Source organism: Trichomycterus rosablanca, chromosome 1, assembly GCF_030014385.1.
Source record: "Trichomycterus rosablanca isolate fTriRos1 chromosome 1, fTriRos1.hap1, whole genome shotgun sequence".
NCBI classification, from domain to species: Eukaryota; Metazoa; Chordata; class Actinopteri; order Siluriformes; family Trichomycteridae; genus Trichomycterus; species Trichomycterus rosablanca.
In genome coordinates this window covers 80,768,625-80,782,661 of record NC_085988.1, presented here as the reverse complement: position 1 = coordinate 80,782,661, position 14,037 = coordinate 80,768,625, and the positions used below count along the sequence as shown (strand labels likewise).

The 14,037-nt window shown below is 40.7% G+C and overlaps 1 protein-coding gene across 1 annotated transcript in view; it reads right to left on the bottom strand.

Moving 5' to 3' along the window:
- Nucleotides 1-7,903, bottom strand: part of fgd6 (FYVE, RhoGEF and PH domain containing 6) — a 50,506-nt gene extending 42,603 nt beyond the window's left edge. The window contains exon 1 of the mRNA XM_063007004.1: nucleotides 7,682-7,903. Within this exon, the coding sequence (XP_062863074.1) occupies nucleotides 7,682-7,691 (10 nt within the window). The 5' untranslated portion in view covers nucleotides 7,692-7,903. The remainder of the gene's footprint in view (nucleotides 1-7,681) is intronic.
- Nucleotides 7,904-14,037: the final 6,134 nt, after the last annotated feature.

Below are 14,037 nucleotides of genomic sequence, written 5' to 3'. Positions count from 1 at the left end.
GCTTCCTACAGCCTTCCAAACGGCCGAGATGCTAATCAATCTGGTGTTCCGTGTGCATGGGATCCCTGCAGACATCGTGTCAGACCGTGGACCCCAATTTACCTCCCAGGTGTGGAGGACTTTTTGCAAAGCCTTGGGAGCGACTGTCAGTCTCTCGTCCGGCTTCCACCCACAGTCCAATGGGCAGGCGGAGAGAGCAAATCAGGGCCTGGAGGCCGCCCTACGATGCATGGCCGCCCGCAACCCCAGGGGCTGGAGCGCTCACCTTGCCTGGGTCGAGTACGCCCACAATTCCCTGATTTCTTCCGCCACAGGCATATCTCCATTTGAGGCCTCCCTAGGTTATCAACCCCCACTATTCCCCGAGCAAGAGGCTGATGTGGCAGTTCCCTCGGTTGGGCACCATCTCCGTAGGTGCCGAAGGCTCTGGAAGACCACCCGGGCAGCCCTCCTCCGTACACGGGACATCAACCGGCGTTCGGCAGACCGCCATCGGAGACCTGGCCCCACCTATGCTCCTGGTCAGGCCGTGTGGCTGTCCACCACTAATATCCCCCTGCGCTCTGAATCCAAGAAACTCTCCCCCCGCTACATTGGTCCCTACATCATCGAGAACATCATAAACCCCACATCCGTGCGCTTGAAACTCCCTCGCCACATGCGCATCCACCCCACCTTCCACATCTCCCAGCTTAAACCAGTGGCTTTGTCCACATTGAACCCTCCGTCCGACCCCCCACCACCCTCCCGGCTCGTCGACGGGCACCCAGCATTCACGGTTCACCGGTTGTTGGACATTCGTAGGCGTGGCCGAGGTCTCCAGTACTTGGTGGATTGGGAGGGCTACGGGCCAGAGGAACGGTCCTGGGTCCCCCGATCTGCTATCCTCGACTCCAACCTGATCCGAGAATTCCACCGCCTACGCCCTGATAGACCCAGTAGGCCGCCTAGAGGCGGCCGTTGAGGGGGGGGTACTGTTAGGATTCGCCCAGCTCTTACCTTTTTACTTTCGTTTTTCCCCGTTTTGGCGTTTTGTTTTCATCCGCGTTTATTTATTCCCCGTTAGTCCGGTCGGGTTTTTGTTCTTGTTAGTGTTTGCGTTGGTTTTTCCTGTTTGGCTCCCTTCTCCCCCTAGCGGCTTGGAGCGGTACTGTTCCCGGAGTTCGCTGCGGAAGCCAGCCAATAGATCGCTGGAGGGCGGACTCTACTCACCTGTGCCTCGTTTACCACCTCATCAACCACTGCATATAAACGCCGGCTTTTCCTCTGCTCTTCGCCAGATTGTCTGCTTGCCACCGCGGTACCGTGACGTCTGACTCCTGAACTACACATTACTCTGTGAGTTTAGTACCTTGTTGCTATTCAAGCCTTTAAACCTTGTTGTTTTTTCCTCTGCTGTCTGCAGCCCAGCGATCCCCACACCACCTGGCTTCCCGGCTTACCTATCGTCTCCTGGATTTGGCTCCTTCGCTCCTTGTGTCCTGGTTCCACTCCTACCTGCCTCTTCGTGTTCCTCCAGACCCTGGACTGCTTGGGACACCTTCCTGCACACCCGGATGAACACCACGGCTCCCCCTGTTCACCTCTCAGACACCCTGCGCCTTCTACCATCAGTACCGCCCCAGCCGCTTCCCCAGTGTTCTCCGTTGTTTGGTTCATTTAGTATTATCTTTCGTTTTGTTAATTCCAATAAAAGCCCCATTACCTACTTGTGGTTCTGACCTTTTTGTGCATCTATTGTTTGGGTTCCCCTCTGCTACGGGTTCACCTGAAACCCCCCCCATAACAGAACCGGAGTTCAATTCGGCCAATACTGGGCTCCAATATAGAAAATAATTACACCATCTACACAATTTCATCCAGCTTCTCAACTGAATATATTTTAATAAAATTTATATTGGCCATTACTGTGGAAAATCCCGGACGTTATACTGCTATAGCTAACGGCTCCATCAATATGGATCATTTGTTTTGTAATTGGAAGCACTGCCCACACTGAGGTCAACACAGCAAAACAGCATTGCTACTGGTCAATAATACAGATTTAAACTATGTGCACAGTAAGCTTCTTCTACTATAAAAGGGGGGGGGGGGGAATCACAAAAAGGCTGTACTATGACTCAACAATTTATAAATAAATAAATACATGATCTAAAGAAACTCTGGAAAAGAGTTATTCATTTACATTTTCAGCATTTTGCAGACTTCTATCCAAAGTGACTTTCAAACTTGTCAGTTCTAATCTCAGCTCTGCCATCCGGCTGGGCTGGGCGGCTACATGAACAACGATTGGCTTGTTGTTCATACAGGGTGTGAGCCGGATAGGGAACTCATAACTGATGGAATAACAACTTCTACTGGCTGATTGAGTTGAGGAATAATGCTGATCAGGGTGTGTACACAAAGCTGATCCACATACGAACTCGCCTCGTGCAGGTGAAAAGATGCAGTCAGCTACTGCACACGTGTCGGAGGGGGCGTGTGGCAGTCTCGCTCTCCCTAATCAGTAGTGGAGAGATCAGCATCGGTGGAGAGGAAGCGTTATGAAATCGGGTAATTGGATACGACAAAATTGGGGAAAAAAATGTTTCTTCTGTCTTGTTACATTTTGTATTGGGATTTTAAGATATTTAGAATGACATTTAAAAACAAGGGAAAATAGATGGAGCCAAATGCCTTTGTTATAACATACAATAAAACATACAGTAATCACAGATGCACTGGTTCAGTTCAATCTTTTATTTATCTGCATTAACTACTGGTGAAAGTTGTGGTGCGTCCTGAGCCTGCTTTATACCAGCCCATGACCACCTCACTCACTCATTTACTCATTTATTCGGTCATCTTTACTAACCTCTTCATCCTAATGAAGTCAGCAGTGGCTCCGGCGTCCACAACACACCCTGTGCAAGGTCAGTTTATTGCACTCAGATCTATGGTTAGTTTAAAGCAGCTAATCTGTCTTAATTACAGGATCGCCTGTTCCAAAATGGACACATGAAACCTTTCTTTAACCAGTCCACCTGTCCTTATGCTTCCTTCCCCGAGGGACACGACTATATTTGGAAAAACAAACACTGTCTACAAATGCCGCCAGCGTGGGCCTCCTACTTTTGAGGTGCTTGGTGAAGATTAATTTCTGGCACGTGTCCATGTTAGGTCATCAATCATGCAAATCCTTGCTGTGTATGTTTGTGTCTGTCGCCTATATTAGAGTATATATATATATATATATATATATATATATATACAGTGCCTTGCAAAAGTATTCGGCCCCCTTGAACTTTTCAACCTTTTGCCACATTTCAGGCTTCAAACATAACGATATGAAATTGTAATTTTTTGTGAAGAATCAACAACAAGTGGGACACAATCGTGAAGTGGAACGAAATTTATTGGATATTTTAAACTTTTTTTAGAAATAAAAAACTGAAAAGTGGGGCGTGCAATATTATTCAGCCCCCTTGCGTTAATACTTTGTAGCGCCACCTTTTGCTGCGATTACAGCTGCAAGTCGCTTGGGGTATGTCTCTATCAGTTTTGCACATCGAGAGACAGAAATTTTTGCCCATTCTTCCTTGCAAAACAGCTCGAGCTCAGTGAGGTTGGATGGAGAGCGTTTGTGAACAGCAGTTTTCAGCTCTTTCCACAGATTCTCAATGGGATTCAGGTCTGGACTTTGACTTGGCCATTCTAACACCTGGATACGTTTATTTGTGAACCATTCCATTGTAGATTTTGCTTTATGTTTTGGTTCATTGTCTTGTTGGAAGATAAATCTCCGTTCCAGTCTCAGGTCTTTTGCAGACTGCAACAGGTTTTCTTCCAGAATGGTCCTGTATTTGGCTCCATCCATCTTCCCATCAATTTTAACCATCTTCCCTGTCCCTGCTGAAGAAAAGCAGGCCCAAACCATGATGCTGCCACCACCATGTTTGACAGTGGGGATGGTGTGTTCAGGGTGATGAGCTGTGTTGCTTTTACGCCAAACATAACGTTTTGCATTGTGGCCAAAAAGTTCGATTTTGGTTTCATCTGACCAGAGCACCTTCTTCCACATGTTTGGTGTGTCTCCCAGGTGACTTTTTATAGATATCTTTGAGAAATGGCTTTCTTCTTGCCACTCTTCCATAAAGGCCAGATTTGTGCAGTGTACGACTGATTGTGTCCTATGGACAGAGTCTCCCACCTCAGCTGTAGATCTCTGCAGTTCATTCAGAGTGATCATGGGCCTCTTGGCTGCATCTCTGATCAGTCTTCTCCTTGTTTGAGCTGAAAGTTTAGAGGGACGGCCGGGTCTTGGTAGATTTGCAGTGGTCTGATACTCCTTCCATTTCAATATGATCGCTTGCACAGTGCTCCTTGAGATGTTTAAAGCTTGGGAAATCTTTTTGTATCCAAATCCGGCTTTAAACTTCTCCACAACAGTATCTCGGACCTGCCTGGTGTGTTCCTTGGTCTTCATGATGCTCTCTGTGCTTTAAACAGAACTCTGAGACTATCACAGAGCAGGTGCATTTATACGGAGACTTGATTACACACAGGTGGATTCTATTTATCACCATCAGTCATTTAGGTCAACATTGGATCATTCAGAGATCCTCACTGAACTTCTGGAGTGAGTTTGCTGCACTGAAAGTAAAGGGGCCGAATAATATTGCACACCCCACTTTTTAGTTTTTTATTTCTAAAAAAAGTTTAAAATATCCAATAAATTTCGTTCCACTTCACGATTGTGTCCCACTTGTTGTTGATTCTTCACAAAAAATTACAATTTCATATCGTTATGTTTGAAGCCTGAAATGTGGCAAAAGGTTGAAAAGTTCAAGGGGGCCGAATACTTTTGCAAGGCACTGTATATATACAGATTTTATTAGATTATACACCCATCAGCCATAACATTAAAACCACCTCCTTAGTTCTACAATTACTGACTGTAGTCCATCTGTTTCTCTACATACCTTTTAAAACTGGTCAATGGTCAGGACCCCCACAGAGCAGGTATTATTTGGGTGGTGGATGATTCTCAGCACTGCAGTGACACTGACATGGTGGTGGTGTGTTAGTGTGTGTTGTGCTGGTATGAGTGGATCAGACACAGCAGCGCTGCTGGAGTTTTTAAATACCGTGTCCACTCACTGTCCACTCTATTAGACACTCCTACCTAGTTGGTCCACCTTGTAGATGTAAAGTCATCTACAAAGATCTTCATCAGTGGTCACAAGACACTGCCCATGGGGTGCTGTTGGCTGGATGTTTTTGGTTGGTGGACTATTCTCAGTCCAGCAGTGATAGTGAGGTGTTTAAAAACTCCAGCAGCGCTGCTGTGTCTGCTCCACTCATACCAGCACAACACACACTAACACACCACCAGCATGTCAGTGTCACTGCAGTGCTGAGAATGACCCTCCACCTAAATAATACCTGCTCTGTGGTGCTCCTGACCATTGAAGAACAGCATGAAAGCAGGCTAAAAAGTATGCAGAGAAACAGATGGACTACAGTCAGTAATTGTAGATCTACAAAGTGCTTCTATATGGTAAGTGGAGCTGATAAAATGGACAGTGAGTGTAGAAACAAGGAGGTGGTTTTAATGTTATGGCTAATCGGTGTATTCTATCTTTTAGTTTATGAGTGTAATGTGGCTCTTTTCTTTAAAACCCGTTAAGTCTGTGATTTGTGAAAAACGAGGTCTGTGAATTTAGTAGGGCCCTAATTATAAGCCAAAACTAAATTACTGTATTTCTGTACTGGTTCAATGGAATACAGGTTAAAGGTTTATTCACATGCTGTCCTGAGACTTTTGGAATTTAGGTGTGCACTCATAAGTCCAATACTCAAAGCAAAAAGCTCAAAACTTAAAACTTTAGCACCATATTATACAGATATGAAAAAGTCTGTCCAGTTAGTATTGAGCGGTTCTCAGTACGGACAGTGTCCAGAAAAAGTGGATTTTACTAGAGTTTACCAGGGAAGCATTCCAAGACAAATGTGTGGAAGAGCAGCGTGGCCCGACACGGACTAGCCAATCCCTTCAGATCCCAAAACCAGAGCCTGGAATTTCTGCTCCTCCAGTCTGAACCCGAGTCGTCCACTGATGTACTGAAACGGTGGGAGAGCTAAACCGTGAGGAGCTTAAATACTGAAAATACTTTTAATATGTGTGTAAATGACCATGGTCATCATGACAGAACTTCTTATTAAAATTAAATTAGAGTGCATTTTTATATTTGCAGTAATTTATTCAATTTTTTTGATATGGTGGCAGTTTAGGGCACCCAGGTGGCACAGTGGTCTTGTACGCTAGCCCACAACTGCTGGTTTAGGCCAAAGACCCATAATAAATTGGCACCCTGTCAGGTGATCAGTGTCCAGTGATCTTCTCTTACAATCCAAACAGTGAGAACCAGCAACCTTCTGTTTACCAGCCCATAAAATTTACAACCAAGGCTCATGATCACATGTACATTTATAGCACCATGTAGCAGGCACTTTTATCCAAAGTGATTCACAATTGAGGGTTCGGGGGCCTTGCTCAAGGGTCCAGTGATGAAAACTTGCATTCATTTATTCAATTTTTTGACATGGTTGCAGTTTAGGGTGCCCAGGTGGCACAGTGGTCTATTACGCTATCCCACCACTACTGGTTTGGCCAAAGACCCGTAATAAATTGGCACCCTGTCAGGTGATCAGCGTCCAGTGATCTTCTCTGTTGTATCTTCTCTTACTATCCAAGCGATGACAACCAGCAACCTTCTGTTTACCAGCTCATAAAATTTACAACCAAGACTCATGATCACATGTACAGTTATAGCACCATGTAGCAGGCACTTTTATCCAAGGTGATTCACAATTGAGGGTTCGGGGGCCTTGCTCAGGGGTCCAGTGGTGGAAACTCTATTCAGTACTTTAACCACTAAGCTATCGCCGCTTATCAACATTGCAATGAGGATGCATGTGGTGTTGTAATAATAATAATAACAAAAACCTCTTCAGTCAGTGTTTGTGTGTTTGTGTGTTTTTGTGTGTGTGTGTGTGTGTGTGTGTGTGTGTGTGTGTGTGTGTGTGTGTGTGTGTGTGTAAAAATATCCAGCATATTTCATCGTGTTCATGTGGAGTCATCAGGCGGATGTGCTGTGCTGAGATGGCCAAACTTGTTGGCTATGGAAAATTATCATGAGACTCATTCTGGCTCCATCAGTTTCCCTGTTTCTGAATCATTTGCAGTCGTTATTATCACACACAGGATTGTAGGGCAGGTCCTGGATTTATTACATTGCATTTTTAATAGTGTTGATTGAAATGGGCTGAGAAAGCTGAATAAATCTGCAACAAAGAATCCCATTTCAAAGCGAATCCTTTCATTTGGAGACTTGACATTGTATAATAAATCACAAACAAGTTATATTGTGTCTTCTAGGGTAGAATTGTATTATATACATTGTATACAATAACAGAACTAGTGAAAGTAACATTATATCTAATGCATCTTTCTAACCGTTAATGTAACCACAACAAACTTCGGTGTCTATGAAGCAAACACCGCCGAATAAACGCTTATTGTTCAAATTACAACCCAAACACAGCAAAAAACCACAAACAGACTTCTTTTTTGAACTGTTACACCCCTTTTGTCCCGTTTTCTTTTGTTAAGCCACAGTTATTGAAGCAGGAAACTGACCTGTACTCATGATCCCTCACTCCTTTCTCTCCATGAATGAGTTTCTTTCAGGAAAACTCCTTCAAATCCGGCTGTTTAACTCCAATAAAGTCCGTTTAAACTCCATATCGAGGCCAAACGATAAAAAACACTAGGTACAAAATGCCATTTTGGAAGTTAAATCGACTTAACGGATACAAATCACTCCGTTTCCATTCAGTTGTCGGCAAAACTGCTCAACTTCTCAACAGTTGCACGTAGTTCGTTTAGGAGTCGATTCCTTAAATGACAAAAAGAAAAGAACCGATTCCAAAATCCCGGGAACAGAAGCGACGAGTCGATTCAGGAACTTTGAACGAAACGAACTTGTAAAATACAGTATACTAAACGACGAGTCAGAGTCGACTCACAAGTTCAGTCGTCCACAAACGGCTCACTTGAAACTTTTAAGAAACAATATTTTAAAGGCAAAATACGTGTACTATGTAAAATAAATTTCAAATACTAATGTATAGATTTTAACAATTTTACCCGTTTATCGATTTAATAGATTTTCACCCCCAGAATGTTAAAATAGAGTCGACGCCAAACAGCCGCGTAACTAGGAGCTCATGGGCCCCAGTGCAAAAAAAAATTTGGGCCCCCTCAACAATATATATATATATATATAAAATGCTGATAGCTGATTGCTGATCAGTATCAATTATCTAGAAGTTCATGTGGCGTGCCTTGTGCTCAGCAAAATCATGATACGAAAATATTGTAATTCAATAACAACGACCTGGCGAGTGCAGCCAATGGGGGGGCAGTGCTGTTGGGGTTTTGAGTTCATGTCGTGGAGGTCCCCCCCTGGCCATGGGCCCCAGTGCAACTGCACCCCCTGCCCACCCTGTAGTTACGCCCCTGACTCCAAACTTCATGGACTGATTTAGCTAAAATACATCTACTATGCAAAAGAATCAGTTTCCTGCAGTCCATAAAAAGCCAGTTTCTCGATTTGAAGCGTAAAATTGAATATAAGAAATGAAATTCGATTCCTACTTTAAACAAAATGTAACATTTGTAACAGGAGCTAAAAGTTGAGATAGAAAAATGATAAAATGTAAAACAGCTTGATTGTTGATACATAACTTATGTTAATTTAGGGTGACCATACATCCTCTTTTATCAGGACATGTCCTCTTTTTGGGACCTAAAAAATGTATCTGGTCAGGATTTCTAAATCATCAATACATCATCAATAATCATCAATTTCTAAATACATCAGAGAAACTAAAACAGGGTTTTTTTTTATTTACAGATGACACATGTTTTTTCATTATTATTTGTTGTTATTATTGTTTAGGGCTAAACGCTGAATGGAAGGGAATAAGATTATTTGGCCATAATGCATTTGTTAGTTAAATTGTTAAAAAGTAGCTGTATGTGCATTAAAGTTTATTAACATGTTGCATTATTGATGCATTTGTCAACTACGTATATAAACCTCTACACCATACATACAACCCCTGGCAAAAATTATGGAATCACCACTCTTGGAAGATGTTCTTTCAATTGTTTAATTTTGTAGAAAAAAAAAAAATCACAGACATGCCACAAAACTATCATTTCTCAAACTGTCAACCTTCTGGCATTAAGAAACAATAAAAAAAGAAACAAATATAATAGTTGTGGTCAGTCACAATTGCTTTTTTTTTTAGATCAAGTAGAGGAAAAAAATATGGAATCACTCAAATCTGAGGAAAAAATTATGGAATCATTAGAAAACACTGCACCATTATTACTTTGTTGCACCACCTCTGGCTTTTATAATGGTTTAAACTCTATGAGGCATGGAGTTAACTAATGACAAACAGTATTCTTCATCAATCTGCCTTCAACTGTCTCTTGCTGTTGCCAGATCAGCTTTGCAGATTGGAACCTTGTCATTGACCATTTTCTTCAATTTCCACCAGAGATTTTCAAATGGATTGAGATCCGGACTATTTGCAGGCCATGCCATTGACATTATATGTTTTCTTGAAGGAACGTTTTCACGTCCTTTGCCCTATGGCAAGATGCATTATCATCTTGAAAAATGAAGTCATCATCACCAAACATCCTTTCAACTGATGGAATAAGAAAAGTGTCCAAAATTTCAATGTGGACTTTGGCATTTATTGAAGACCATCTCCCCTGTGCCTTTACCCGACAACTGTGGAAATTAACATGTTTTCTTTAGGCAGTTATCTTCATAAATTTCATTGGACAGACACCAAACAAAAGTTCCAGCATCATCACCTTGCCCAATGCAGATTCGCGATTCATCACTGAAGATCACTTTTATCCAGTCACCCACAGTCCACGATTGCTTTTCTTTAGCCTACTTTAACCTTGTTCTTTTCTTTTTAGGTGTTAATGGTGGCTTTTGTTTGGCTTTTCTGTATGTAAATCCCATTTCTTTTAGGTGATTTCTTACAGTTCAGTCACAGACATTGACTCCACTTTCCGGCCACTTGTTTCTCATTTGTTTTGTTGTGCATTTTCTGTTTTCAAGACATATTGCTTTGTTTTCTATCTTGATGCTTTGATGTCTTACTTGGTCTACCAGTATGCTTCCCTTTTACAACCTTCCCATTTTGTTTGTACTTGGTCCAGATTTTAAACACAGCTTACTGGGAACAACCAACATCTTTTGCGACATTCCACAATGATTTATCTTCTTGAAGGAGTTTTATAATCCTCTCATTTGTTTCAACTGACATATCTTGTGTTGGAACCATGATTCATGACAATCTGCTTTGTGCAACAGCTCTCCGAGGTGTGAGCACTCTTTTTAAACTGAAGAATAATTAGCAAATCTAATCTGCTGCAGATGTTTTGTTTTTAAACTGCAAATTACAGAGTGATTCCATAATTTTTTCCTCAGATTTGAGTGATTCCATATTTTTTTCCTCTACTTGATCTAAAAAAAGCAATTGTGACTGACCACAACTATTATATTTGTTTCTTTTTTTTATTGTTTCTTAATGCCAGAAGGTTGACATTTTGAAAAATGATAGTTTTGTGGCATGTCTGTGATTTATTTATTTTCTACAAAATTAAACAATTGACAGAACATCTTCCAAGAGTGGTGATTCCATAATTTTTGCCAGGGGTTGTATTACCATGGTGCCACCAATTACATGAAATTAACCCCCTTTTCGCAGGACCAAGTGTCCTCTTTTTCAAAAACCAAAATATGGTCACCCTAGTTAATTTGTTATTCAGACTATAAATTGTAATTGTGTGTTATGTACTTAATCAACATAGGCTTGTTATAAGAGTTATACTTTCCTGATTAACAGCTTTAAAAATACATTTTAAAAAATGCAGCGTAAATAATTTAACAGGGCAAGTTTAGATGTTCTAAAGTCGAATATGAAACTAACACTGCCCTAAAACTGTAAACTGGAGCAGAGAGGGTTAAGGGCCTTGCTCAAGGGTCCAACAGTCACTGCGTATCAACCTTTAAGTTAATAGCCCAAAGCTTCACCCACTATGGTACCACTGTCCCTTCTATAAGAATAAGTAATACAACAACATACTGTATAAGAATAAAATTTTTATGGAATAATATACTGTATATATATATTCTTCTATAAGAATATAAGTTATAATTTCCTGATTTTAAGCTTTGAAAAGAAACTCTTTAAACACATTTTTAAAAATGTTTAGATGAGTTTTAAAGTTGAATAATAAACTAGCACTGCCCTACAACTGTAAGGTTTGAACCTAGGTTTGTAGGACCCATGTTGAGGTGCAGCACTTACTCCGCCAACTGTGCTGCCATGCTCTCTAAAGAAGAAGAAAAATGTCTTTATTTGTCATATATACATATACAGGTGTACAGTACAACAAAATCCTTTTTTTGCATATCCCAGCTTGCTTGGAAGCTGGGGTCAGAGCGCAGTGTCAGCTATTGTATGCTGCCCTGGAGCAGAGAGGGTTAAGGGCCTTGCTCAAGGGCCCTTCAGTCACTGCATAGCAGAGCTGGGATTTAAACTCTCAAACTTTCAATTGATAGCCCAAAGCTTCACCCACTAGGCTACCACAAATAAGTTATATAAGAATAAATAAGTACATAATTCTTATAAAAGAATATATATAGTCTTATTTATATATATTCTGATTTAAGGCTTTGAAAATAAACTTAAACTCTTTAAACACATTTTTAAATGCAACTTAACAGGGCAAGTATAGATTAGTTTTAAAGTCAAATATTAAACTAACACTGCCCTACAACTGTAAGGTTTGAACCTAGGTTTGTAGGACCCATGTTGTCATGCAGCACTTACTCTACCAACTGTTTTTAAATAAGTAAAAATGGCCGTGAAGTCACAGTGGCAGAGTAAACGTGCCAAACTTTATTCTCTTGTCAGCCTTGTCAGGGACAGTTGTAGCTGAGTGGTTAAGGTACTGGTCCAATTATCAGAAGGTCGCTGGTTCAAGCCCCACCACTGCCAGGTTGCCACTGTTGGGCCCTTGAGCAAGGCCCTTAATGCTTAATTGCTTAGACAGTATACTGTCACATTACTGTAAGTCACTTTGGATGAAATAGTCTAGAAAATGTAGATGTCACTTTAAAAGTAAATACATTAATTTCCATATTTTTGTATCATGACTTCAGACTCAGATTCAGCTTTATTGTCATTCAAAACCATGTACATGATTAGAACGAAATGCTGTTACTTAGGTCTCTCTGTGTGTAACATAATAAAATATAAATAACAATAACTATGTTAAGTATAAAATAAAACTTAAGACTTAAAAAACTGAAAGCAATAACTAAGATGACTTTTATCAGGACTTGTGGAGAGACTCAGAAGATGAGGACGACCAAGAATAAGCTGGATTAACAACATCTTAACATGGATCGCTTTATCAGGGGCTGCTCAGCTATATGCAACACAAGTCAGAGGGCACTGAGGAAAGCTGACCCATCTGTGCAGCCAACTATCACAAAGAGATGACGGCGTATTGACGTAACGCGACGTGACGTATTGTTTTAATATACTTTTCAGGCGGCATGGTGGCTCGATGGGTAGCACTGTCACCTCACAGCAAGAGGGTCCTGGGTTCGACCCCCAGGTGGGGCGATTCGGGTCCTGTCTGTGTGGAGTTTGCATGTTCTCCCCGTGTCTGCCTGGGCTTCCTCACACAGTCCAAAGATTTCAAATGAGGTGAATTGGAGATACAAAATTGTCCATGACTTCTTAGTATTTAGTATTGTAATTTCCCCTTTAATATGTATAATTAATCCCTTATAATTACGTGTATCTCTCTTGTTTTAATTTCATATTCTCTAAATTGTAAAGTATATTTTATTATATTTATTATATGTTCTTAATTTTTTATCTCTCTTGTTTGAATTTCATGTTCTCTTAATTGTAACTAAATGTTTGCAAGAAGTCTTTCTGAGGTTCTAGATCTCAGGAATGTTTTAATGCTTTTAATGAATTTTTTCTCCTTATGTAAAGCTTATAAGCTTACCTTGCCATGACTGTGTTTGACATTAAAACTCGTGAACTGATGAATCTTGTAACGAGTGACTACCGTTTCTGTCATGAATGTAACCCAAGTGTGTAAAACATGACGTTAAAATCCAAATAAATAAATAAATAAATAAATAAATAAATAAATAAATAAATAAATAAATAAATAAATAAATAAATACTTTAGCTGTGACTCCATGGCTTTCCAGGTCCTTTCTGTGTGGAATTTGCATGTTCTCCCCATGTCTGTGTGGGTTTCCTCAGGGTGCTCCGGTTTCCTCCCACAGTCCAAAGACGTGCAAGTGAGGTGAATTGGAGATACAAAATTGTCCATGACTGTGTTTGACATTAAAACTTGTGAACTGATGAATCTTGTAACGAGTAACTAGCGTTTCTGTCATGCATGTAACCCAAGTGTGTAAAACATGACGTTAAAATCCTAATAAATAAATATTTTTATTTTATTTAACCTTTATTTAACCAGGCAAGTCATTAAGAACTGCGTCTTATTTACAATGGTGGCCTGGCAAAAGGCAAAGCCTCTTGAGGAACAATCATACAAACAAATTTACATAAGACACTGAAAACAAACAACGATGATCACAATACAATAACACAGTCGAATCATCCAGCAATAGTATAAAAGAAAAATCAATTTGTCATACAGCTGCATGTGTCTCTTAAGATATCTGTCATTTGTTTTTTAAAAGTTGTCTTAGAAATAAATGTATCCAGCCTTAGAGTTTCTTGCAGTTTGTTCCAGTCTGTGGCTGCAGCCACTTGAAATGATGACTGACCAAAAATGGTGTTCGTTTTAGGAACCTTCAGTGAAATACGATGAGCAGCGCGAGTATAATAAACTGA